Source organism: Myotis myotis, unplaced genomic scaffold (genome assembly GCF_014108235.1).
Source record: "Myotis myotis isolate mMyoMyo1 unplaced genomic scaffold, mMyoMyo1.p scaffold_m19_p_9, whole genome shotgun sequence".
NCBI classification, from domain to species: Eukaryota; Metazoa; Chordata; class Mammalia; order Chiroptera; family Vespertilionidae; genus Myotis; species Myotis myotis.
Genome location: NW_023416401.1, coordinates 20,200,131 through 20,226,682, shown reverse-complemented (window position 1 = coordinate 20,226,682; position 26,552 = coordinate 20,200,131). Strand labels below are relative to the sequence as shown.

The 26,552-nt window shown below is 39.5% G+C and overlaps 1 protein-coding gene, 1 long non-coding RNA gene and 1 pseudogene across 15 annotated transcripts in view; 1 reads left to right on the top strand and 2 right to left on the bottom strand.

Annotated features, from left to right (window-relative positions):
- The window catches only part of RALGAPB (Ral GTPase activating protein non-catalytic subunit beta), an 88,713-nt gene that overhangs the window by 21,985 nt on the left and 40,176 nt on the right, over positions 1-26,552 (bottom strand). For 6 of the 8 annotated variants that reach the window (XM_036321133.1, XM_036321128.1, XM_036321126.1 and 3 more), the window contains 7 exons: positions 21,031-21,213; positions 19,598-19,749; positions 14,168-14,355; positions 11,522-11,628; positions 9,581-9,733; positions 6,107-6,316; positions 2,596-2,754 (listed from right to left, as the gene is read on the bottom strand). In XM_036321133.1, coding sequence (XP_036177026.1) covers positions 2,596-2,754; positions 6,107-6,316; positions 9,581-9,733; positions 11,522-11,628; positions 14,168-14,355; positions 19,598-19,749; positions 21,031-21,213 — 1,152 coding nt within the window. The remainder of the gene's footprint in view (positions 1-2,595; positions 2,755-6,106; positions 6,317-9,580; positions 9,734-11,521; positions 11,629-14,167; positions 14,356-19,597; positions 19,750-21,030; positions 21,214-26,552) is intronic. The other 2 variants (XM_036321131.1, XM_036321129.1) reach the window with 2 other exon arrangements.
- Positions 1-26,552, top strand: part of LOC118662580 — a 53,392-nt gene that overhangs the window by 16,869 nt on the left and 9,971 nt on the right. For 2 of the 7 annotated variants that reach the window (XR_004969795.1, XR_004969793.1), the window contains exons 2-3: positions 14,556-14,687; positions 15,635-15,709. This is a non-coding gene — a long non-coding RNA (uncharacterized LOC118662580). Of the gene's footprint in view, positions 1-2,087; positions 2,261-2,629; positions 2,725-7,269; positions 7,330-14,555; positions 14,688-15,634; positions 15,710-15,925; positions 16,027-16,952; positions 16,996-26,552 lie in introns of those variants that run through there. The other 5 variants (XR_004969790.1, XR_004969791.1, XR_004969796.1 and 2 more) reach the window with 5 other exon arrangements.
- On the bottom strand, positions 22,670-24,490 carry LOC118662578 (annotated as a pseudogene).

The following is a 26,552-nucleotide window of genomic DNA, read 5'->3' as shown; positions in this document are numbered from 1 at the left end:
AACCCCAAACAAAAGGAATCCAAAGAGGACCACACCAAGACACATCATAATTAAAATGCCAAGAGCAAAAGACAAAGAGAGAATCTTAAAAGCAGCAAGAGAAAGACAGTCAGTTACCTACAAGGGAGTACCCATACGACTGTCAGCTGATTTCTCAACAGAAACCATGCAGGCCAGAAGAGAGTGGCAAGAAATATTCAAAGTGATGAATAGCAAGAACCTGCAACCAAGATTACTTTATCCAGCAAAGCTATCATTCAGAATAGAAGGTCAGATAAAGAGCTTCACAGATAAGAAAAAGCTAAAGGAGTTCATCACCACCAAACCAGCATTATATGAAATGCTGAAAGGTATTCTTTAAGAAGAGGAAGAAGAAAAAGGAACTCTTACCATTTGCCACAGCATGGATGGAACTGGAGAGCGGATAAATACCACATGATCTCACTCATTTGTGGAATATAATGAACAACATAAACTGATGAACAAGGACTGATCCAGAGAGAGAGAGGCATTGATTGGACTTGCTGGCCTTGGAGGGAAGGTAGGGGAGGGTGGGGGTAAGGGGGAAAGATCAACCAAAGGACTTATATGCAAGCATATAGGCCTAACCAATGGACACGGACAACGAGAGGGATCGGGCATGAGTGGGGGGGAGGGGGGGAGGGGGCAACGTGGGGATAGGGACACATATGTAATATCTTAATCAATAAAAAATATATTAAAAAAAAAAAAAAGATGCAGTAAGTGAATAAAATTCAACCTGAAGGCCACTGGGGGCAGCCAGAAATTATTCTAAACCTACCCTGTGGCTAGGTCTCAGCCATTATAAAAGAGGCCTCAGAAAATCTTCATTGTTTCATAGTAGCCCTCACTCCCATGACAGCTAAGAAAACTAAAATAGTTTGAATTACCTTAAGGGTTTGAGTCTTCTTGTACAAGAAGGAGAAAAATAGTCCTACTATTCTCATACAAACCACGCATTAGACTTCCTTCCCAATCCCTGCAATTAACCCAATTCTACTGAGGTTCTTCCAAAAAACTTGAGTCCAACAGTCTCATTCCTGGCTACCACAAGCCTACATTCTCCCAAGAACCAAGCATATTAAACCCTCAATGAATTTTGTAAAGACAGAGTTCTCTTTTACCTCCAGAGCCTTTATATATGCTATTACTTGGTTAGTGACAACCTGCTTCTACTTTTTATCTATTGTCAATGCATATTTCAAATACCAGCTTAAATGTCTTTTCCTCCAAGGACGACTTCTTAAAACCAGGTTAGGTGTTCCTGTTATGGAGCCTATAACATATTCCTATGAGCACACTTTTCTATGATTGTTCATTTAATCATCTGTCTTTCCCATTAAACAGCAGTTCTAGAAGGACAGAAACCTTGTAGAGCTTGTTCACACCTATAACCCTGGTACCTAACTGATTGCAAACTTTTTTTTTTAATATATTTCTTTATTGACTTCAGAGAGGAAGGGAGAAGGAGAGAGAGATAGAAACATCAATGATGAGAGAGAATCACTGATAGGTTGCCTCCTGCACACCCCCCACTGGGGAACGAGCCCACAACCCAGGCATGTGCCCTTGGCCGGAATCGAACCTGGGACCCTTCAGTCCGCAGGCTGACGCTCTATCCACTGAGCCAAGCCGGCCAGGGCGCAAACTATTAATACTTATAGAATCAATTACATGAAATGAGAACTTTCTCATAAATCAATCTCCTTTTCTAGTAGGGCTCCAATAATTTGAAATAGTGCTAACAGTATAAATGTTTTGTGACTTTGGTAAGTTTCTTAAGGTGTTCTCAATTTGATTAGCTAATGGTCTTACAATGATTACAGTAAAATTCCAAGATCTTATAGTCACAGTGCCCTACACATCTGTATACTGTATTTTACAAATCTTCCTTTGGCCCTTTCCTAGTCACACTTGGTAAGCCTGCCTATTCCATGTTTCTACTATGCATTTCCAACAAACACTTCAAATCTCTTGCTGTCCACTGTTTTTCATTCTCACCTGTCTTACAGTTTTCTTCACTCTTCTCCTACTCACTTTGTTACACGTATACAACCATGTTTTACTTAGTCTTCTGTTTTTATCTGCTATTTCAGGTGTTATTTTCCCCACTGCACACTATGCATAACTCAACTGAAATAATTTGCTTCTGAGATTACCTGGAAGATGAGCTCCTTCGGAAGAAAGACTGTTAATCATGCCTATACTCTGGCATGTTAATCCACAGGGAAGATGTTCAGTAAATATCTGTTGTGTTGTTTTACTCTAAAGCAATCAGGCCTAGCTTTAGCTTTTTGTGGCTAACCTTTCGTATTTTAGTTTCTTTTGTCTTATGAATCTGAATTTCTTAAGAGGAAGAAAGACATGCTATATAGCTTGGCTCTAAATTAATTCACTGAGAGTCAAGACTTGGGACTCCAAGCACCATAGTTTTCATTAATTCAGTCTCTGAACTGGTTCACAAGTCTTTAAGCATCAAATATAACTCATCTCCTACTATGGATAAGCACAAGCCATGTACAATTTTTTATATTCATAACCATACAAATTATCCCTCAAATTCAGAAATCTTACCTCCTGGTTTGTTTTCTGACCTGGTTTCATATAGAAAATAAAAACTGTGTCGAAAGGACGACATGGCAAGAGATCCAGATACCCAATGTCATCAAAAAATCCAGGTATTGTGGAGTCGAGTGCAATAAGGTGAGGAGGTAGACGACTATTTGCAGGTTCCTACCACCAAAGGAAGAAAGAAGAAATTATTTCCTCTTTTCACTACTCTGATTATAAAAGCAATACTTGTTCATGGTTTAATAAATAGTAAATATAAACTTACAAAGTGGCAGGAATAAGCACACCATAATCTTAAACTAAAGAAACGATAGAACATTCTTGTGTACTTCCTTCCAATTCTTGCATTTGCCTTTTTTTTTTTGTTAAAGATAATTGAGATCATATGCATTTAATTTTGCATCCTATTTTCTCTATAACATATCATCCTTTCTAGAAAACTTTTCAATGCACTTTTTTAAAAATCATTCATTGCTAGTGGAAATGCAAAATGGTAGTCACTTTGGAAGACAGTTGGCATAGATTCTTGTAAAGCTAAACATAGTCATACCATACAACAGAGCAATTGCACACCTTGGTATTTATCCAACTGAATTAAAAATTTGTATCTAACAAAAACTTAAACACAAATGTCTATTACATAACATTTCTAGCAAGGGCTTGGGCAGCACCCTATAACCAAAGACATTGATTATTCACACTAAGTGAAATAAGTAAAGACTACAAATAGCCTCATGTCAACAGAGGCCAGATTTTGCCACTAATTGAATTTGCTACAAATGTACAAACAAACTTCTGGTTCTGAGTTTTGACTTTGAAATCATGAATAAGGAATTGTGGAGTTGTAGCATACTGTAATACAGCTTGTAGGGCAAAGCCTCCAAATTCTTTTCCTTTTAAGTAAGCTATTTCATTAGTTTGTTCTCCTGGATGACCTTCTAATCCAGGAGCATCATATGCACATCTTATATCTCTTAACTTTTAAAATTTTTCCTCTAGGTCCTGTGAAGTTTGTTAGGGTAACTTTTGTCAATATCAACAGCTATAAATTAGGTATTTTTACACTATATTTTTAAAAATATATATTTTATTGATTTTTTACAGAGAGGAAGGGAGAGGGATAGAGAGTTAGAAACATCGATGAGAGAGAAACATCGATCAGCTGCTTCCTGCACACCTCCTAGTAGAGATGTGCCTGCAACCAAGGTATATGCCCTTGACTGGAATCGAACCCGGGACCCTTCAGTCTGCAGGCCGACGCTCTACCCACTGAGCCAAACCAGTCAGAGCTACACTGCATTTTTAACCAGACATTATAGCTATAGTAATTAAATTTTGTACTTTTTTGTGCGGTGCTCTTAATTCTCTCATTTAACCATTTTATTGATTCTCTTATGATTGTCTAATTAAACGCCATGTTACCTATGACCTGTCTTCTTTCAAAAGTTTTTACCCCTTAGTTTAATATTTCATTGACTTTCCTGGTTTTGATGTAACTATATCTATGTAAGAGGTTACTATTGGGAGAACTTTCCTATACATTTTTTTTTTACAACTATTAATCTACAATTATTTTCTTTATTTATTTTAACTGACTTTAGAGAGAGGAAGGGAGAGGGAGAGAAATAGATTTGTTGTTTCACTTACTTCTGCATTAACTGGTTGATTTTTGTATGTGCCCTGACCAGGGATCAAATCCGCAACCTTGTTGTATTGGGACGATACTCTAACCAACTGAGCTACCCGGCCAGGGCAATCTACAATTACTTTAAATTTTAAAAATTTCATTGACTAAATAATACAGCAGTCAAGGTCGATACCCTTTGCCTCTGATTTTAACAAGGGGTACTTCCAGTTTCTCATGAGCTACAAGTTAGAGAGATCTACATTACTAGTTCTATTTAATTTTAATTTTTTGTTTGTATTTTTAAATCAGAATGAATACTATTCTATTAAATACTGACTTACTGTTTTAATGACTAATCTACTAATACAATTAAATTATTCTCTTAATTAACTTTATTAGTAGTTCCCAATAACTAACTCTCCTTGAGTTCCTAGAATAAATCTTACTTGGTTGTGGAAGGTAATTTGCTTGATATGCTATTAAATTCAGTTTGACTAACATTCTCCTTCATATACATATTTTTGTATATAGATTCATAAGTAAGACTGGTTTATAGCTTTTTTGTATGTGTGCTGTCAGGTTTAAGTGATTAGAAATACGCTGAGGTTCATAAAATGAACCAGAAAACTTTCCTTTTCCTATGTTCTGACACAGATGACAAAGCATGAACATTATTTTTTTGAAAGCTTAAAAATTTTAACTAAAACAGATAACATGAATGGAAAATTACAATCTCAGGGACAGTGCTATTAGGACTCCTCTCATCTCCCTTCAGTCCACAGGATGTAACAATTTTCTCCTAGTATATTTTTATTATTGCTTTGACTCTGTTCAGTTTTCTTCATTAGGAATATCACTAATTATTTGTAGGATGTATCTTTGTTCCTTGCCTTCCATGTTTGCCATTGTATTTTTCATTATTTCCTGCCACTGTGTTTTTCATTATTTCCTCTCTTCTCCTTTTTTCTGCATTTTAAAAGTTTTTATGCTCATACTCCCCATCACCAATTCACTTTTCTACAACAATAAAACATTTTCCATCTATATGCTGAAATCCAAAATCAGACACAAAGTTCTCCCTGCTTTCCTAAAAATGTTAAATGGCCTTTAACCAAGTAGTTGCTAGGGAGTAAGGGCAACGGACAAGTTGTGCAATAAGCAACTTCTTGCTTGACAACATTCAGTTGTGCTTTTCAAAACAAAGTGGTCTTGGTACAGCAAACCCCAAATCCTCCATAGGCAGGCGGATTTCACATTTTAAAAATATTCTGTTTCCACATCTGTAAAATAGGACAGCATCACTTCCCTTGTAAAATTGTTTTAAGGATACTAGAATTAAGAATGGCAATATTTAATTCAGGAAAAAAAAAGAAAAAAAAAGAATGGCAATATTTACCTTACAGGCTGACTTACATTATGCAAAGTAGTTACTACATGAAGCATCTTAACATGACCATAGTGAGGTGGATACTTTTGTTACCCCCATTTTGTAAAAGAGGAGCTAAGACTCAGAGAAGTCAGGCAATTTACCCAAGACCACATAGTTGGCAAGTAGTGCTGCCAGGACACAAACCTACACAGTCTGATCTTAGAAAATGCACAACATAAGCAGTCCTTGGCTCACAAATATTTGTTCCTTTTTAAAAGTACAGCATCAACTGCAGCCCATCCTTTCAGTAATAAATTTTACTAAGGAAGGATTTTTAAGATTCTTTTTCTAATTATCTGTAGGTGTCACTTATGTGTGTGATATGGGCCCTACATTATCCTGAAAAATTCAGAGCTAGATGGATTAAATTCTTTCTATTCTCATAAAAATGTTTTAGCTATCAATAGCTAAATGCTAGTTTACAAATATATTTACTCAGAAAAGTTTAGGAAAATTACCTTCAATGCTTCTAAGGACAAAAATCCAAAGTGTGAAAGGAAAAGGCGTGCTGTTTGGAATTCCTGGGCAGGAGGTGGGGGCTTACAATCCGTAACTGGATCAGGAAAACTTCTCTTCTTCAATTCTTCCTCGCTTTGTTGTTCAAGGTGTATTTCATAAGCAATCTGCTGGGCCATTCCATTCCTTAATTTTTCATGTCTCTCTTCTAACTGAAATAAGCCAAATATTTAATCTTTTCAAACTATTATAAAAGAAATAGGATCATTCTTAATTCTAAAATGAAAATAAAGCTACAACCAACAAAGTAAGTAAAGATAATTTTCAGAGACCAACACTGAGTTTCAATTCAATACAGTGCATGCAACCAGGCAAACATGTTTCAAGGTTAAAACAAATACCAAAAAAACTCCCCTATAGCCTCAAGAATTGCTTCTCAATCTTCACCCTGTAAATGAAAGCACTGTCTCTGCTTCCCTTCAAGAAAAGGGGCAGAGTTGTTACTCTCATCCCTCTTCCAGACCACTGTCTATCTTCATTTTGCAGTGACCCCCCACATGTTTTGAAGTCTTTATCCATATGGATTACTCCACTAATTACTCTGAACTTCCCCTGACCCTTCCGATTCCCTTCCAATCAAGTCTAGTTTAAAATTCACCTTCTTTGGTGAGCAATGATCCTTCTAACAACCTGGCTTATACAGGGTGGGAAAAAAATAGGTTTACAGTTGTTCATATGGAAAATAATACAATAATAATAATATAAGAATAAAGTGTTTTACATACAACTGTAAACCTACTTTTGCCCCACTCTGCATTTCTACAATCTGCTCAATCCTGGTAACTTTTGGCCCTCTATAAAGCACACTTTTGTATCTCAGATGTGCTGAACTTTCAAGAGTTATAATTCTGAAGTTCCCTTCTCCAATCATAAGCCCCCTTTCCTGCTACCACACCTTCACTTTCCATCACTAGGAGGTATCCAACCCATCCCTGTATTTTCCCAGGCCATTAGCATCCTCTGGCTTCATCTACTTCCCAAACAATTCTAAACCCCCAAATATGTTAGTACCCTTTCTTAAGCATAGAAATGGCTGTTGTTCCTTATTTTCCCATATTCTCATTCTTGTTAATCTCCACACCAAATTTTTTGCTTATGCCTCCAGATCGTAAGGACTTTTGAATGCCTCCAAATCCTAAGAACTTTTGAAGTTACTTACAACACAGTAAGTAACGTCATTACAAACAACGCTACTTAACCTTACCTGGGCTGCCTGGCAATTTTAAGAGCCATCTTTGATTCCCTATTTCACTGCTAAGAACTAAGATTAAAGTTTACATAAACTCCTTAAATTTTCCTCCTTTCTACCTCTAAATGTCTCTGAACCTTTACCTACTCTCTCCTTTTCTCCTGTCTTACCAGAAGTATCCCCTGTCTGGATACAATAATAGACTCTTGACCCTACTACCTCCAGGGCCTTACTCTATTAATCATTTCCCTAGCCCATCTTATAGTGTTAGCAGACACAGACTTCCTCCGCTGGTTCCTTCTTGTTGACCACTAAGCATGTTCATTTTCTTCTAATCCTTGAATTTTTTAAAAAAAGAAAAGAAGCACTAGCCAGTTTGGCTCAGTGGATAGAGCATCGACCTTGCAGACTCAAGGGTCCCGGTTCAATTCCGGTCAAGGGCACATGCCTGGGTTGCAGACTCGATCCCCAGTGGGGGGAGTGCAGGAGGCAGCCAATCAATGATCCTCTCTTTCTCTCTCTCTGCCGGGGTCCAACCCCAGCAGGTCCAGGGGTTCCCAAAGGCGTAGACAGAGTCGGTGAAGAAGGAATGAGACAGAGACAGCGTTCAGTTGATCAGCAGCCTAGCCAGGATCTCTAGCCAGGATCTCCAGTCAAGTTCTCCAGCCAAGTTCTGGTCTGGATCTCCAGAGAGGTTCTGCTTCAGATCTCCAGCCAGGTTCTGTATCCAGTTGTCTTGCTAGGTTCTCCAGGTTCTCCAGCCAGTTTCTGTAGCCAGGTTCAGTCCAGGATCTTTTGCCATGTTCTCTCGCTAGGTTCTGTCTCTAGGTTCTGAGGCCAGTTTCTGTCCAGGATCTTTTGCCATGTTCTCTCCAGCGAAGTTCTTCTGTCTCTAGAGAACGTTCTGTGGAGGTTCTGTGCCTCCTGGTTCTGTCTTCTTCTGGTTCCGTATTCTAAGTTCTGTCTCTTGCTGTCTTTTTACATCTGTATTTATACCAGTTGATTCAATCCTATCAATCTCTATTACAAAGGTTCTCCCTTCCTCTCTGAAATCAGTAAAAATATATTTGAAAAAAAAGGAAAAGAAAAAACCTAGCCTTGCCTTTCCTTACTAGGCTTTATCCACTCTGTATCCTTCCCTTTACTGCTAACAGTATGGATTATATTCACTGCCTCTCATTAAACTTTCACTCCACAGCTCCTTATACTCTGTTGCCAACTTTAATACTCCTTTGAACCTACTCTCAAAGGGCAGGTACAATTTCATGCCAAAATCCTGGGGCCTCTTCTTAGTGCTCCTTCTCCCTTATCTCCCTAGCACTTGATAAGGTAGGCAGCCTCCATTTCTGCCCTTCTAGTCTCTCATGCACTGACATACCTCTATCCCCAACTTCTTAAAATTCTTCTCCTTTGAACTAAAATATCAATTACTTAATCTAATTACTTATCTGAAATAATCTAAAGCCAAATATATTTTTCCTGTCTTCTTCCTAATGCCCAGATTTCTATAAATGGTACCAATATCTTCAATTATAACACAACTAAAACTCAAGCTCAAAAATCTAAAGTTCTTTGGCTCTTTTCCTTCCCTCATTAAGACAGCTTGGACCTACCTCTACAATACATTCCAATGTTTTAACTTCCACTACCAGTGAGGTAGTCCTTCCTTTCTCCTGCCTGGATTGTCATAATAGTCTCTGAATTGGTCTCCTTTCTCCAAATGTCCTCCACTAGAGTCTGATCATGTCACCACACGACTGAAACCAGCCTATGCAGCCCAGTGACCGCTCTCTAAGAGATGCCAGTTCTGTTCAGTCAGCCACAATCTATACTTGTCTTACTATATAACCTCCTGGATGACAGAGATCCAAATCATCTTACGAATCGCCTCCAGTAACATTAAAAAAAGGCAGTGTCTTTAAGCCTGGGAGTTGTTTAAGAATGTTTATAGTCGCCGAAACCGGTTTGGCTCAGTGGATAGAGCGTCGGCCTGCGGACTGAGGGGTCCCAGGTTCGATTCCGGTCAAGGGCATGTACCTGGGCTGCGGGCACATCCCCAGTGGGAGATGTGCAGGAGGCGGCTGGTCGATGTTTCTCTCCCATCGATGTTTCTAACTATCTCTCTCCCTTCCTCTCTGTAAAAAATCAATAAAATATATTTTAAAAAAAAAAAAAAAGAATGTTTATAGTCATTCTCTTAACAACAGCTGACAATAATTCATCTTACTTCTTCAGTGACGATTTCATGCAAGTCTGGAATGCTCAGATCTGCTTTCACAAAAGGAATCTTATCCACTTCTTCAGGAAATGGTCGATGTTTCACAGTATATTTAAATCCAACATTATTTTTAGGAACTGGACGAGGTTCAGGCACAAAAAGCTGTTAAAATAAAACAAATAACATTATGTTTATTACATTTGGTGCCATCTATAATGACATGTATTTCCCTGGCCTCTTAGATGCCTATGTTTCTCTAGGATTACATAACACAAGAACTCAATAAGAATCTGCAATTACCTTTGATAAATAGCCTGTGTACCGGTGCACTCTATTATATATTTGTAAGATTGTTCATCAAATTATTATAGATTTTGTGACTGATAAATGGGTTGTGGACCTCTATTGCCCAGGCCTGAATCTCCTATGTTCAGTTGGAAAGCCAATGGGTGAGGCATTTCAGAGCTTAAGGCTCAAACTTTCTTCTTCCCCAAGACTTCTCAAATCATTCCATAGAATAAAGTACAATTTAGGTCCACTGGGCATCACTACTCAGGGAGTTTAATTAGAATCTTAGTATGGCTTAACTGAAAGAGTATGGGCACTAAATCTAGGTCTTCATGGCTTTAAATACCTACTTTTAACATATACAAGCTGTGAGACTTCTGTTTTTATATCTAAAAAGAATGTTGTAAAGATTAAATAAAAATGTATTTGGCACATATTAAACCATCAACAAATTTCAGGTCCTTTCCTAATCTCCTTTCTTCTCAGTCTTCAATGCGTAAGTACTACTGACAGAATGTGAGCCTCATGATGTTGCATGGGCTCCTCTCAGAGAGATGAACACATCTCACTCAACAGAGACATATAAGATATTAAATGGTTTTAGACACATACTCTAATTGCCCTTAAATGCTAGTGAAATTTTATTAAGTCATGCTTTAAACAATTTTTAGTAACATAAGTAAAAACTTACAATGTGCAGTATAAAAAATGACTCACATTCTATTTAAGTGTTATTGTGTACAGAAAGGAAAAAAAGACTAGGAGGAAATCCACTAAAATATTAACAGTGGCTATATACTTCCAAAGAGGACACAGGTGATTTAAAATTTCTTCATTATCTGAACTTTCTAATTCTTTTCTCCCATGAGCAAATTTTATTCACAAAATTACAAATGTTATAAATAAAATAAACTGCACCCTAGCTGGTTTGGTCAGTGGATAGAACGGACTGAAGGGTCCCAGGTTCAATTCCGGTCAAGGACACATGCCTGGGTTGTGGGCTCGATCCCCAGTAGGGGCTGTGCAGGAGGCAGCCGATCAATGATTCTCTCTCATCATTGATGTTTCTCTCTCTCCCACTCTGAAATCAATAAAAATTTATTTAAAAAAAAAACTGTTGCCACTTGAAAATAAGATTTCATTCAATTATACAGCATATTAAGAAAATTAGAGAGCACATTACCAATTATATGGGAATAAATCATTTGAAACAAGTCCTGTTACCAGGGAGATCAAAGGTCTAGCCAAACTCTTTTCATATATGGCATGCACCTGAGTTTTATTATATTTATTTAACATTGCCGGGGAGGGGGGGGGGGGAGGACAATTGTTCAGAACGGTATTATTCGGGTTACGAGCCAGCTTCAGATACCCCACTTAATTATAAGTGGATACCAGAAACACCTGGAAAGCTTTTTAAAAATACATCTGCCTTGAAGATGTCTTTAAAGAGTAATTAGTGAATCTAAAAGTCTAGGCTCCTAAGATCATTTAGATGTAAAGCCCCTGACTGAGACCCTGGTTAGGATCAAAAATATTTTTTTTCTGCGACTTTTGTGGGAACTTTTTAACCTTTAAATCATAGTGTGCACACATGCACATGCACACATACATATCCACACACTCATGCCTAGTCACTTCCCTGTAACTTCTGATGGATACCTTCTGATTTGCTTTTGCTCCTCTGGGTAAAAGGCAAAGCTGTTGTGCCCATGCAAGTCTTCCAGACATTCCCCGAACCAGCACAGTGACAGAGGGAAAAAAATCATCTAGAATAAGAAGATGGAAAAGGTTTTATTTCAGACAATCATTTAAAATACACCTGTTATCAACTGCAGAGCTTCTAATAAAGCCCAATAGTGTTTCCCAAACTTTCATCCTTTGTGTACCACCTCTGTGGTTTCTCATATCCATGCAGTCTTATTTTATATGAACCACTTTCTTTCCTTTTCTTTTAACTTAAATTTATTTTCAAAGGAAATTGTATATCTCTACTTCAAATAGAAAATCATAATTTTGGTGTGCTAATTATGTATTTTTTAACACATTTAAAAATACATAAAATACTAACTTCATCTCACATACCTCCAATGGTACACATACACATTTTTGAGAAACGCTGTCCTGGCCAATATTTTTAATTCCAATGTTGGGAATAACCCAAGTGCAGGAAGACAGACTAGACTGGTTGCTTGCAGTGCTGCTACATTCACCCATGTCTTTGTGTACCACTGTCCACTGAAGGCAGGCACTGTTTCATCCCACCACAAGTTCAGGGGCAGGAAAAGGCAGGTAAAGAACTCAGGATGGACTTCCTGAGTAACCCAGATCCTTCTTCTTTTCTTAGTCTCCAGTGGGGGAGTCAAAGTTGTTCATAATTCTCTCTCATTTCCTCTATTAGCTATTACAATAAACTATTAAGATATCCTTGTAAATATGTAAATCCTAATAGTTTTTTATTTTTATTTTTGGTAGACTTCTGATGAAATGTAATTGCTTGGAATGAGAGTAGGGGAATCCTAAAAAATCTGGAAAAGGCCAGGACACCCAGAGGGGATACTGGGATTTTACAGACTCCTCAGCAGGCTGCTTAGGAGAAGGAATCATAATATTAGGCAGAAGACAGGGAATAAGAGTCAAGCAAACCCTAGGTCTGGGATAGAGAAGGAAGAGAGAAGACTTGGGATCAGCACTTCTGGAGTTAGGCAATTATTAAAAGCCCCATCTATTCCATATTAAAATCTCTGTATCTTACCACAACACAATGGGAACCTATGATGATATTCATTTACCCTTGAACTTCGGGGAAATGTCTAATTCTTCATTTTTATGGATTTATGAGATCCTACTTATATATTCTCTCAAGAATTTGCATGGGACTCTAAGACCCGTTCACCTTTGCGAAGGTAAGAAGGCAAATCTTTAAGTGAGAAAACCCTATCACTGAGGGGCAATGATAACAAAGGGACGGTATGAGGTTCAGAAAATTTGGATTCTAGTTCTAGTCATACTTCTCAAGTGGACAAGCCTCACCTGTAAATAAGGGAACTGTACTAGGTGATTCCCTGGGTCTCTGTATGCCCACAGATTCTGTAACTTTCACTTTCTTTCGCCTTTCTAGCAATAAGAGTCTGAGAACATGCTTCCTTTATATACTGGCTTTACATACATCAGGAAAAAAATGTATTTTCAGTAGTCTTGCTTATAGTGGTAATCACATACTTTGAGATGGTTTATATTTAGAGGTGGAAGAAGAGGAAAACAGTGAATGTTGTGTCCACAGAAAATCATTGAAGGATTTTCAGGACACTGGCACATGGTCAGATCTGTATCTGAGGATGAATACAATGGTAGCAGCAAGAAGGATGGAGATAAGGGTAACAAATTTCGGAATTGGAAGGAGAGTGTATCAGACCAGACAGGAAACCACAGCAATAATATAGGTAAGAAATAATAAGGCCCTGCATTTGAATATACTGGGAGAGCAGTTTAATATGGAATAGATGGGGCCTTTAATAATTGCCCAACTCCAGAAGAAAAAGAAAGGAGTCACTGGGTAGGTAGAAATCAATTATATAAGGGAATAACAGAAAAAAACAGGCAAGACAAAGATGACTCCTCAAATTTCCACCTCTAAGGGTGAGACCAGTGACTGAAATAGAACACTGTGGAGTGGGGCAGGATCCAAAGTTCAAGAAGAAAGGAAAAGTAATAATGATTTTTAAACATAGTAAAAAAAGAACAACAGAAAATGGCCCACTAAAATAAACATTTTATAAAACTATAGAGCTCTTTTCTGATATTCCAGATACACATTAAGGGCCTCTAAAAGATTCTATATAATATGTACAGTGGGGTCTTGACTTACGAGTGTCCCGACTAACGAGTTTTTCAAGATACGAGCTGTCTCTCGGCCGATTTTTTGCTTTGAGTTGTGAGCAAAGATTCGGGTTACGAGCCAGCTTCAGATACCCCACCACTAGTTGGCGCAGCGAACGTCACAGTGAACGCCACAACATCAGCCCAGCATCACGTGTCTCACTCATTCACTGTTGTTTTGACATACGAGTATTTGAGTTATGAGCTCCGTCACAGAACGAATTAAACTCGTAAGTCAAGGCCCCACTGTATATTCCATTTTCTGACCTTCCGTTTTTCATTCGTTATTATCCCACAGCTAGACATCTTTCTGACAAATTCACAATTGCTTAGAATTTTCATTCTTTCCTTCCCTGAAGGAAATAGCTTGCTCATACTGATGAATATGATGATATAGCTGTAGAGAAAGCCCAAAGTGCTGAAACTTACTCTGTTCATTTCCAAGAGGCTGTTCCAGCATTGCCAGGATGACACTGTTATCCAGGACAAAGTACCGGAAGCTATGCTTGTTTATGGTTGGCAGCCTGGAGTATTTAATCAAAGTGGTCTCATTCACCAAACTACAAGGAGAGGCAGGACCACTGGGTGAAGGAAATGCACCAAGCAACTGCATAATACTATGGAGAATACAAAAGATAACAGTTAATTCCCACAGTAAAATCTTAAGTTTACCTCATGTATCAATGTGTCCTTCTGCACTTTTGATTTTAATCGACCCGGCCATGCTTCCACTTTGCGGGTCAGATTTATTCCCTGTGGTGGATGCCTTGATGTGCCGTCCAGATTGCCCCCTCCACTGAAAGATTCACTCCCCTAGTTGCAGGAAGATGGTGGCCACAACTTTCAGCTGATCTCTTTCCAAGAGGTGCCCTGGGCCAACAAGAACCACCTCACCTAAGATCACAGCTACCTCCTGGGCCAGTCCATACCCAACGAATGGCTGATGCAGGTATATAAAGTTTCAGTCCTCTTGCCCCAATTTCAGAAAACTCTGAAGTGCCAACTCAGTTCCAGATCTCTTTGTTGTGACTGCATCACAGTTTAGTTCTTCCCTATGAGGGAGTGAAGGAATATTGCTTCCTTCACTCCTTCATAGGGGTTGATCCTGAGAGCACTTTCCAATAAACTTTTTTGCAAGCAAATTTCTCTCTCGGAGTTTGCTACCCAGGGAACCTAATCAACCACACTTCCAAAGCACCTAAAGATAAAGATACATTAAAAATTTTTGTGTGTTCCATCTTTCAAAATTATGCTAGCTAAAGCATTCTAGAGCTAGAAAAAGATAAACCAAACCTGCTCAAATTTTCAGATGAGGAAACTCAGGCTCAGAAGAGATAAGTGATCATTTATAAGACCAGAGTAGCTATTGTCCTCATTTTCCAGATAAGAAACTTGATTCATTAATAGTTACACTTTGCAAAACTGTTATAATTATCAAATGAGAATATATAAAAGAACTGATTTGGACATTGGAATTCAACTGATCAAGCCTTAACATTCAGATACGTTTATATTCATAGAGATTTTTGCATACATTCAACAAATAACATACATAACACTTCACACATATTATTTTATTTAGTTACCATAGCAACCCTGAGATAGATAGCACTATTATTCCCATTTTATAATGAAGAAATTGAAGCACAGAGAGAATGTATCTTGTAATGAAAACATAAGATTTTATCTTGTGGTCCTAATATTATTACCTGATCTTTCATAAGTAACTCATTTGGAAAGGTAATATTCCCCAACACCACTTTTATCATCTCAATCCTCACCTTGAGTAGCATCTCCTTTTCTCTTTAATTCTAATGCTTGAACTCAAACATTTCTGATAATGAGAGGCAACATTGCTCAATATATTTTTTCCTTCTTTTTTTCTCTCTTCCTAAGAGGAGGACTATCTAAGAATTTCAAGGACCAGGAAAATTTCATGATGGATCAAGCCTAAGGTTTTGTGAATAAGAGGTAACATACCAGTAATGGGAACATGTGGCTTTGGTTTTCTAAAAACGGGATGAAGATGGCTGTCACAAAGCATATGAATCATGTGAGCTTGCTTGTGTTCTATGCAAGGTTCTAAGACATTATCAAATAGGTTGCTCACCAGGGAATAGGTCACTAAGATCAAATCTCACCAGCCTAACTAAATTTTCTCTTCTTGATGGTGACTAAACTGGAAAGGCAGAGAATTACTTTGAAATCAAGACATGTGAGTATTTGAGTGTATCATGATAAACCTACAGATAAGATTTTAAAATACCTGTGAACCTGAAGGCAAATTTCCTATGATGTGCTTTGTGAGTTTACCTTTCCTTCAATATTTTTATCAATGCCTTTGATTAGGACACACAAGGTAGGCTCATTAAATCTGTAGTTGACCAAAAGTTGAGCTGCAGAGTTAATATACCAAAGCTGGGATCCAAAAAAATCTTAAAGGACTAAAATAAGTAGATAGATAGATAGATAGATAGATAAAGCAAACCTTACAGGAAAAAAATTTCAGGTTTAAATATAAAGTTCTGCCCTAGCTGGTTTGGCTCAGTGGACAGAGCGTCAGCCTGCGGACTGAAGGGTCCCAGGTTCGATTCTGGTCAAGGGCATGTACCTTGGTAGGGGGCACATCTCCAGTGGGGGGGAGGGGGTGCAGGAGGCAGCTGATACGATGTTTCTCTCTCATCGATGTTTCTAACTCTCTATCCCTATCCCTTCCTCTCTGTAAAAAATCAATAAAATATACTTTAAAAAAATAAATAAATAAAATAAAGTTCTGTACATTGCATCCAAATGCCCTCCAACAGATGAAAGACTCAAAAGATTTTGCAGAATTAATGCAAATCAATAGGTTGCCAAAAATCCAATGTAGTCTCCAAGTACATTTAAATGAAAATATATTTTACAGAGTCTAAAATATCAGTCCACATCTAGCATATTATACTCAGCAAATGATCTTTAAGAGGTGCATAGTCAAAGCTATGCCATTAAGAGGAGAATGACCAAGACGACAAAGGTACTTGGTTCCCCTGTCATATAAAAAATAGTTGAAAGTACTGGAAGAAATGATTCAGAGAACGAACATTGTCTTTCAGACATACTGTTTAGAAAAAAAAATTGAATCAGAACCAATGAGTAGGAGTTAAAGTGGGAGAGATTTCAGTTCAATGTAAACATCAGGTTTTTTTTTTAAATATATTTTACTGATTTTTTACAGAGAGGAAAGGAAAGAGATAGAGAGTCAGAAACATCGATGAGAGAGAAACATCAATCAGCCGCCTCCTGCACATCTCCCACTGGGGATGTGCCCGCAACCCAGGTACATGCCCTCGACCGGAATCGAACCTGGGACCCTTCAGTCCACAGGCCGACGACGCTCTATCCACTGAGCCAAACTGGTTTCGGCTAAACATCAGGTTTTTAACAATTAAAATGAAATGGGTAACCTTAAGGCTCAGATATCCCAGAATCAGAAGCTAAATAACAAGTCTGTCTTAAAGTGACTTAAGCGGAGGGGCTGCTGAAATGACTTCCAAGAGCCCTGATTCTGGATTTATATTAGTACACCAAGGGGGAAAACCCAAGCAGGCAATCTATACTCCATTACTGTCTACTGTGTGCTCAGCATGGTGCATGGTGCATGGTGTGAAGAACAAACTTGACCTCTACCCAAGGTTGAGAAGAACACTGGCATGTATCAGACATAACCAGGTATGAGAATTCCATGCTCTACAGTAGGGTCAGACTGAATGAGCATCCAGGTACAGAAAAGAGTCATCATGCAGAAGCAGAACAACCAAAGAAGGTCCCATGGAGGTAGCTAGATTTGAGGTGAGCACTGACCAACGGAAGATGTGGCCTAGAGAAGAGCGAAGTCCTGAAAACCAGGGGTCGTATATAGACAGGAATGAGTATGCCCTGTTTACGGCCATGAGTGGCTTTCATGGCAAAACGGATGTGCTGTGAAAGATCAGACAGTTCAAGTGGGGGAAGAATAAAGAGGCCCTTGAAAACCAGACCGCAGCATTCACAGAATATTCAGTTTTCTATCACTCAAGCAGCAGAATAAGAAGTTCAGCAATAGAATGCAAAATGAACTAGAAAGGTAGGAGACTGAAAACAAGAAAATCAGGCAAGAAGAAAGGGTCTCAGCCAAGATGCTATCTGAGGTTAGAGAAAATGGAGGAAACACTTTTGAAAGTAAAGTTTATTAGACTCAGTCACTAGCTTCATATGGGAAATGACATACAAATGAAAAAAGCCAAAGTTCTGTGTGCATAACTGGAAAACAGCAGTGATACGGACATAAAGCTATAATTGTAAAGGAACAGAGAAATTTGGTTTTGGACATATTTCATGATGATAGGACTATTCAAAGCACTCTTCAAGATTGGATAAGTTGCCAGTAGAAACAAGGCTAGATTCGGGAGTCGCATCCCAGGGCTCTCTTCTTTTATAATGCTTTTAAATCTATTTCTATTAGTACACCAAGGGGAAAAAACCATCCCGGCAATCTCAACTGTGGTCTTCTCTCTGAACGTTTATTATTTCTAGTACTCATTCATATTTTTCTGATTTTCTAGCTATTAGCCAAACCTTCAAAAAGTCATTAAGAGCCAGCATTAGCATAGTAACAGGACTAAACTAAAGCCAGTACACTTTTAAAACTACTGAATGACCTAAACCCATGAGAAACAGAAAAAAATCCAACTTTATTGTATGTATCCTAAGTTATCAACACACCACTGAACTCAGAAGATTCTGAGATCTTGGTAAGGGCTGATTTATGTACATATCTTCAAGCAGTCTTATCTACCACATTACTAAGCCCAAGATGAACCAACCCAGACTGACATGACATTGCTCCTTCCTGCTTTTTTATTGGTCTGGGTCTTCATCTACATTTATCCTGTGGTAAGCACCATCTTTCCATCTGTACTGATTCAACCTAATCTTCACCACTTACCTCTTCCTCACAGTTCATAAATGTGCCTAAACTGCCTTCTTTACATCCTTCTACTTTCATCACTTATCAGCCAAACACAAAGTCTCTCAACTCTTTCTGTTACTTTTTATCAACCTATCTCTATTCCTTCACTACTAAAATACTGAACAGGAATCTTCTCTTGCTGACTTACCCAACCTGGAGTCTGGCTTATAGCTCAAACATTACTCATCCTCTAAAAGTTAGGTCCAATGTCATTTTCCCCAGGAATCTTATTTCGATTTGCCCTTATCTGGAAGTATTCATTTCCTCCTTCCAACTCCCCAGCATTTTATTTGGACTTCCTTCTCTTTGAGCACTTATTGGCCATGTTAATAGTACAGGTACTTGTGTTTATATTTTACCTTCCCTAGTGGATAAGAAGCTCTTTGAGGATGGTAAATCTGATTTTTCATTGTGATCCTATTACCAGTTCATAAGAGGGAGTTCCTAAAACTTGGATGAATGAACCTTTAATATAGTATAATATAAATGGTGTAACAGAGAATACAGACCACTGAACTAGAAAGTAAGAGACCTGACAGTGTGACCCAGACAGATCCTGTCTCTGGATGCAGGCATCAAGTCAGGATGTGGAATTAGGCTCTCCAAAATCCTTTCCAACTCTAACATGGTATGACCTGAATTAATGTCAATCAACATAAAAAAAAGGACCTCAACTCTCAGGCCCAAGTTCCTGGTTTCTTTCCGTCAAAAAAAAAAAAAAGACATTTTCTTCCCTAGTTTATTTCTGTAGAAAAGGTATCCTAAAGGGGTTGCACCACTTAATGCTAAAAAACTGAGGAGGAGAAAAAACAAGGATTACAGCTAACCCCAACAAATTTCTAGGCATATTCCCTATGCAGTCATTTTCATACCATGTTAGGGTGGCTTCAGCAGCATCCTTTACCCTCATAGAAGCAGGGTTTGGCTCCTTATCTCCTTTGTACTTGACTTCTTGCTCACTGCTCTTGGACTTACTTCCCGAAATACCCAGTTCCACAATCTCCAGTACTTCCTTAAGACAGTCCTAGAAGCAGGAAAGGCAAATCAGTTTTTATAATACACTTATAAGACAAGGAAAAACATCAAATGTTAATAGTGGTTGTGTTCTGGTAGTGGGGCTCTAGTTTCTTTCTCATTTTCTTTAATAAGTATATATAAATTTCATAATAATAAACTCCCCCCAATTTTTTTAAAGAAATAAATCTGAGTGTTCAGAGAGTTAGATAACAAGTAATGATAAATTCAATTCAATTTTATTAGTCATAGTTTTTACAAAACTACCTCAGACTATAAATCATGAAAGCCCAAATGAAAGAAATGTAACTGTAATCTATTAAACTTGGATGGTTTAAAACATGCTAGGTTATCCAAAGGGAAGTTCATCAATTATTGACAATTTTAAGCAATTTCTGGTATCATAACTTTAGAAGCCTTAATGAAAATGACTAAGATTTAATAAACAGAATTATTTTTAAACTGCATAAGGCTCTAAATAAATATCCACTATGCTTGATATCTCTTCTTTTATTTTCACTGTGAATTCACTCTAACTGCCTGCCTCCCCATAAAAAAAGTATTACATAGAATAATGGCGGAGAAAGCAGCCTAGATATCTGTGCCCCCACAAAAGGGAAACATGTGTGAAATGAAATTTTTAGATACAAGCAACCTTTGCAGACCAGCCTTGCTTTAGGTTGGTCGCCTGGTTATCAATTGCCTTTCTTGGTTTGGTAATGGGTTACCAAAGTGCCTTCTGGCCATCTCAAAGCTATCACCCTTTTAAGAAAGAACATTCCCACCCTAGCCAGTTTGGCTCATTGGATAGAGCATTGGCCCATGGACTGAAGGGTCTCGGGTTCAATTCTGGTCAAGGGCAGGTACCTCAATTGTAGGCTTGATCCCGGCCCTGGTCGGGGCATGTGTGGGAGGCAACCTATCGATGTTGCCAACCTCTCTCACATTGATGTTTCTGTCTCTCTGTCTCTCCCCCTCCCTTCCACTCTCTCCAAAAATCAATGGAAAAATATCCTCAGGTGAGGATTAACAAAAAAAGAAAGAACTCAAATAAATGAGTCAAGGTCCTCTTCTTTTAATAGAACTTCTCTATGGGTTCATTTGCAACCAAATATAAGTATGACAGTTTTTGAATTGTGCTCAAAAGGATAAGTGTTCTATTGAAATATAACAAGTACATTCAGTTTAAAGTATGCAATATAGTACTTACATTTATATATTCTCTTTTAAAAGATATTTTCCCAACATACATTTTATTTCTATTTATTGTTTTAAGATGTAGTAAACTAACCTTTTCATCAAGCATGTCAGGATGCTCTGTCAGCCAGACACAGAGACACTGAAAAGCTGCCACTATCATGGAGTGCAGGTCACGGGAGTGATGAGGAGCTGGCCGACTACACTGGTACACAATGTAGCTGCACACAGAACTGATGGCTCGCTTCCGGTCTCCGGAATCAACCATCACCTTTACCTGAGCATATTCATATGGAGAACACAGTTAGCCAGGAACCATTATACAAATTTTAAAGCATCTGCACTGAGGCCTGGCCTTTCTGAGAATGTAACACACCACAGGAAACCTTGCTTCTAAAACATTATTTATATAGGAAATCAGACTATTCATAGGTATTATAATACTCTATATAAAAACAGAGGGCATTTTTCAAATCTTAAAGTAGTATTTCATTTTAGTATACTTTTTCATGCCCTAAAACCTAAACTCATAGGATGCATCTACTCACCATTGCCAGAGATCAAAAGAATAGCTGGCAATAGAACATATACACATTTTTTGAACCCCCCAACCCAATCCCACAATGATGTTATGGGGCTATAAAGTTCTATGGGCAGCTGCCCAGAGGTATAATCAACATACAGTAAACTAGACATATTTAAAGTGTACACTTTAATAAATTTTGGCATAAGTATATATCTGTAAACTATCACCACAATCAAGATAGTGGATATATCCATCACCCCCAAAATCTCATGTAGCTTGTAATCCTTCCTCCGACTCCCTTTGTCCTCCTCCCTAGATTACTGATGATCTGCTATCACTATAGGTTAACTAGCATAATTATTTTGAGATTTATCCACAATTTTGGGTATGTGTATCAAATGCTCATTCCTTTTTATTTCTGTGTAGTATTCTACTGTACGGCTGGCTATTGCACAATTTATCCAGTCACCCACTAACTGACATTTGGGTTGTTTCCGGTCATATGATTCTGGGTATCTATAATAATAAAAGCACAATATGCTAATTAGACCAGACATCCTCTGGACCACCTTCTGGACACAGCCGGGGCTGCAAGAGAAGCCCGGGTCCCAGGAGCCTGCCTTTGGCCAGAGGGAAGCTGGTGTCAGCAGCCGGGGGGAAGGAAGGCCTACTCTTGCATGAATTTTGTGCATCGGGCCTCTAGTCCTATATAATAAAAGGCCAATATGCAAATCGACTGAACAGCAGAACAACCGGTCACTATGATATGTACTGACCACCAGGGGGCAAACGCTCAACGCTGGAGCTGCTCCCAGGTGGTCAGTGTGCTCCCACAGGGGGCGCGCTGCTCAGCCAGAAGCCCTGAGCTGGGCTCACAGGCTGGCAAGCGCAGCAGCAATGACAGGAGCCTCTTCCACCTCTAAGGCAGTGCTAAGGAGCAGCGAGCCTGGCTTCTGGCTGGCGAACGCAGTGGCGGTGGCGGGAGCCTCTCTGCCTCCACTGCAGGCGGATGGTAAGGAGCGAGGGGTCCCAGACTACAAGAGCCCCAGATTGCGAGAGTGATGTCTGACTGCCAGCTTACGCCCAATCCCCAGGAATAGGGCCTAAGCCAGCAGGCGGACATCCCCTGAGGGCTCCCAGACTGCAAGAGGGCGCAGGCTGAGCTGAGGGACCAACCCCCGTGCCCCCTGAGGGCACATATCTCGTGCACTGGGCCTCTAGTTACAAATAAAGTTGCTATGAACATTCATGTACAAGTCTTTGTATGGATATATGCTCCTAGTAGTGGAGTGATTGGGTCATATGATAGACGTATGTTTAACTTTTTAAGGAACTGCTAAGCTGTTTTCTAAAATGGTGTCCCATTTAACATTCCCTTCAACAGTATTGGAAATTCCAGTTCCTTCACATCCTCACCTACATTTGGTATGGTCAGTCTTTTCAATTTTAGCCATCCTAATAGGTATGGAGTGGTAACTTATAGTGTTTTAATTGCATTTTCCTAATAACTAGTGATATTGAGCATCTTTTCATGTGCTTATTTGCGATATGTATATTTTCTTTGGTAAAGTGTCTGCTCAAATCTTTTCCCCATTTTTTAATTGGGTTGTTTGTTGTATTAATGAGGGGTTTTGTTGTTATTACTGTTTTGTCTTTTTAAAAGATGTTATTAAAGGTCTTTACAAAGCAAGAACCACACTATCCAGATCCAGCTGCTAAGAAGAACCTGTTGTGCAGCAGGAACTGGCTAGAGCATGGCAGGTAGCTCTGGCTTCCTAACCTTATGTCCTGAGATAGTGGATAGTATCTCATCTTTAGGGTCTACAATGTTCATGTGGTTAGACAGGGACTTAGGGCCAATCTTATCACTTGGGTCCCAGGATAGCATGATCTTCACTTTGATGCCCAGCACACCTATCTGAGCACATGGTGGTACTGATATAGCTAACAGGATCCCCACTGTAGATCATCAGACCATCCACAAACTTCATGGATCCAGCGCCCTGTCTTTGGAGTTTCCCTGACACCAGGACCTTGTAGCCCTTGGCCCCACTCTCCATGATGAACTGCAGTACCCCTCAGCAAGCTTTCAACACAGCAACCCCTCCTGGAAGTTTGTAATGCAGAGACTCTGTGCAATGGCACACAGACCTCTTATGGCTACCTTAACTTCATAAAACTCTACAACAAAGCCCTCAGGGAAACTAAACTTCTAAACTACATGGGTCAATTCCTGGACTCACTGGTCTCACTGGTCCTTCTCACAAAGAACATTCTGCATCCCAGAGACCAAGGCAATAATTTATATGCTGGTTGATATAAGTCAGATCTCAATTCCAGGGTAGCACCTTCAGCAAGCCTCTAAGTGAGAACTCATTCAGTTTAGCTCTGAAAATGCCATCAACAACAAACTTTCTCTTCTTGGAAATTTGCACCACTATATTGCTATCATGTACCCAAAAGCAAAGGCTATTACTGAGTTTTGAGAGTTCTCTATTAATCTGGATATAAGTCCCTCATTGGATATATTTTGTAAAGATTTTCTCCCAATCTGTGTTCTGTCATCTCATTCTCTTAAGAGTATTTTTTGAAGAACAGTAGTTCATAACTTTGGTGAAGTCAAATTTAATAGTTTGCTTTTCTATGGTGCAATATGTAAGAAATCTTTGTATAACCTAAATCTTCATTAAATAACAAAGATTTTCTCCCTATCTAGCAGTTTTATAGTTTAGGTTTTCTATTTAGGGATACAATCCATTTTGAGTTAATTTCTGTACATAGTGCAAGGTATGAACCAGTTCTTTTTTATGAACTAGAGGCCCAGTGCACAGATTTGTGCACTGGTAGGGTCCCTTAGCCTAGCCCACTTCATAAAACTTCATCTGTTTTATGTCTATATACAGTTATATATCTACAGATCTATAATTATCCTAAATTATCCTAAATGGCCTGATCCCCTCTCACAATCCGGGACCCCTCGGGGGATGTCAGGGAGCCGGTTTCGGCCTGATCCCCGCAGGCCAGGCCGAGGAACCCCACCAGTACATGAATCTGTGCACCGGGCCTCTAGTATGCATGTAAGATCTTTGGTTAATCTCTTCCCACCCTCCACTCTCCCTCCTCCCCTCTGAGATTCATCAGTCTGTTCCATGTTTCCATGCCTGTGCGTTGAGCATCTGCCCCCTAGTGGTCACTGCGCATCATAGCTACCGGATGGTCAGCCAGTCACTTAGGCTTTTATATATATAGACAGGTGGCCAGGTGCATGAAATTCATGCATGAAGGGGGAGGGTTCCCTCAGCCCAGCCTGCACCCTCGCCAATCAGACATCCCTCTTGCAATCTGGGACTGCTGGCTCCTAATCGCTCACCTGCCTGCCTGCCTTTTCACCCCTAACTGCCTCTTCCTGATTACCCCTAACCCCTCTGCCTGTCTGCCTGATCGCCCCTAACCTCTCTGTCTGCCTGCCTGATCGCCCCTAACTGCCTCTGCCTGCCGGCCTGATCTCTCCCCCAACTGCCTCAGCCTGCCTGATCATCCTTAACTGCCCTCCCCTGCTAGCCTGATCTTGCCCCAACTGCCCTCCCCTGCCAGCCTGATCTCACCCCCAAATGCTCTCCCCTGCTGGCCTGATCACCCCTAACTGCCTCTGCCTGCCTGATCACCCCTAACTGCCCTCCCCTGCTTGCCAATTTGGTTCTGATTGGTCGGTTTCTATGACAGTCAGCGTTAAAAGCTCCGCCTCCTAGGCAGCCATTGGCTCCTCACAGTTCACCCAGATTTGGTTCTGACTGGTTGGTTTCTATGCCATATGCTCCGGGCCTATCTCTGGGCCTGATCAGAGAGGCAGGGCTGATCAGCAGCCACCGTGGAGGCCCAGAGAAAAACAGAGGCACAGCTGCTGGCGAAGCCCGGAGGGAAAGAGAGAGGCAACAGCTTATCAACAGCTGTCAGACCCTGCCTCTCTCTCTCTGGAACTCTCTCCGGGCCTGATCCACAGCCCCCTCAGCAGTCAGTGCTGGGTCGCCACGGCAAATCAGCACTGACTGCAGGACTGACTTCCGGTGTTCCGTTGAGCCTTCAGCTGGTCATTATGGGACCTGGGTTTTTTAAAATTAGTATATCTGATTGTTCCAGCACCATTTGTTAAAAAGACTCTCCTTTATCCTGCACCTTTATCAAAAATCAGATGTTTGTGTATATGTGCTTCTATTTCTGGACTCCCTATAGTATTCCAGTGATCAATTTGTCCAACCCTATTCCAATACCAGACTGTTTTGAATACTACAACTTTATAGTAAGTCTTGAAATCAGGTAATGTTGCCCTTTATGATTTGTTACAGAGGTCTAGAGCAGCCCTCCACCTAGGGCTAATTATTCCTAACTACTGAGAGTATCTGAATGTCACAGGAAATAGTACCTTGCCCTCAAGGACAGTGTGGTCCTGCAAGTCTCATGAATGGCTAGTCTTACTTTCTACATCAGTAACTACTCCTCACAACACTATGGCCATTACACCTATCCCTGAAAATCTTTGAGGTAAGCTCTAAGAGTGGTAAGAACATCTTAAGTTTTCTAGCCCATTTTGTTTCTCAGGACTTAGGTAAGTCACAACCTTTGCCACCTGTCCCCACAGCTATAAAAGGAGGGTTTGAACTTTATCATCTCAGACAGTATCTCTTTATGTGTGTATATCACCCTTTTGTTCACAAAGTGTTTTACATACTTCCTCTCATTTCATTTGATCTTCACACCACCAGGAATTATTATACACAAGATAATCCTGCCCGTTTTACACAAAAGAAAACACTTAGATGATGAGTGAGGATGTGGAGAAACTGGAACCCGCTACATCTCTGTGGAAAACAGTTTAGCAGCTCCTCAAAAACTTAAATACAGAATTACCTTATAACCCAGCAATTCAACTACCACGTATATACCAAACAGAACTGAAAATTGGTATTCAAACAGGTGAATGTACACGCATGTTCATAGCACACTATTCATAATAGCTCAAATGTGCATCAACAAATGAATGGGTAGACAAACTGATATATATAAATACAATGGAATATTATTCAGCCATAAAG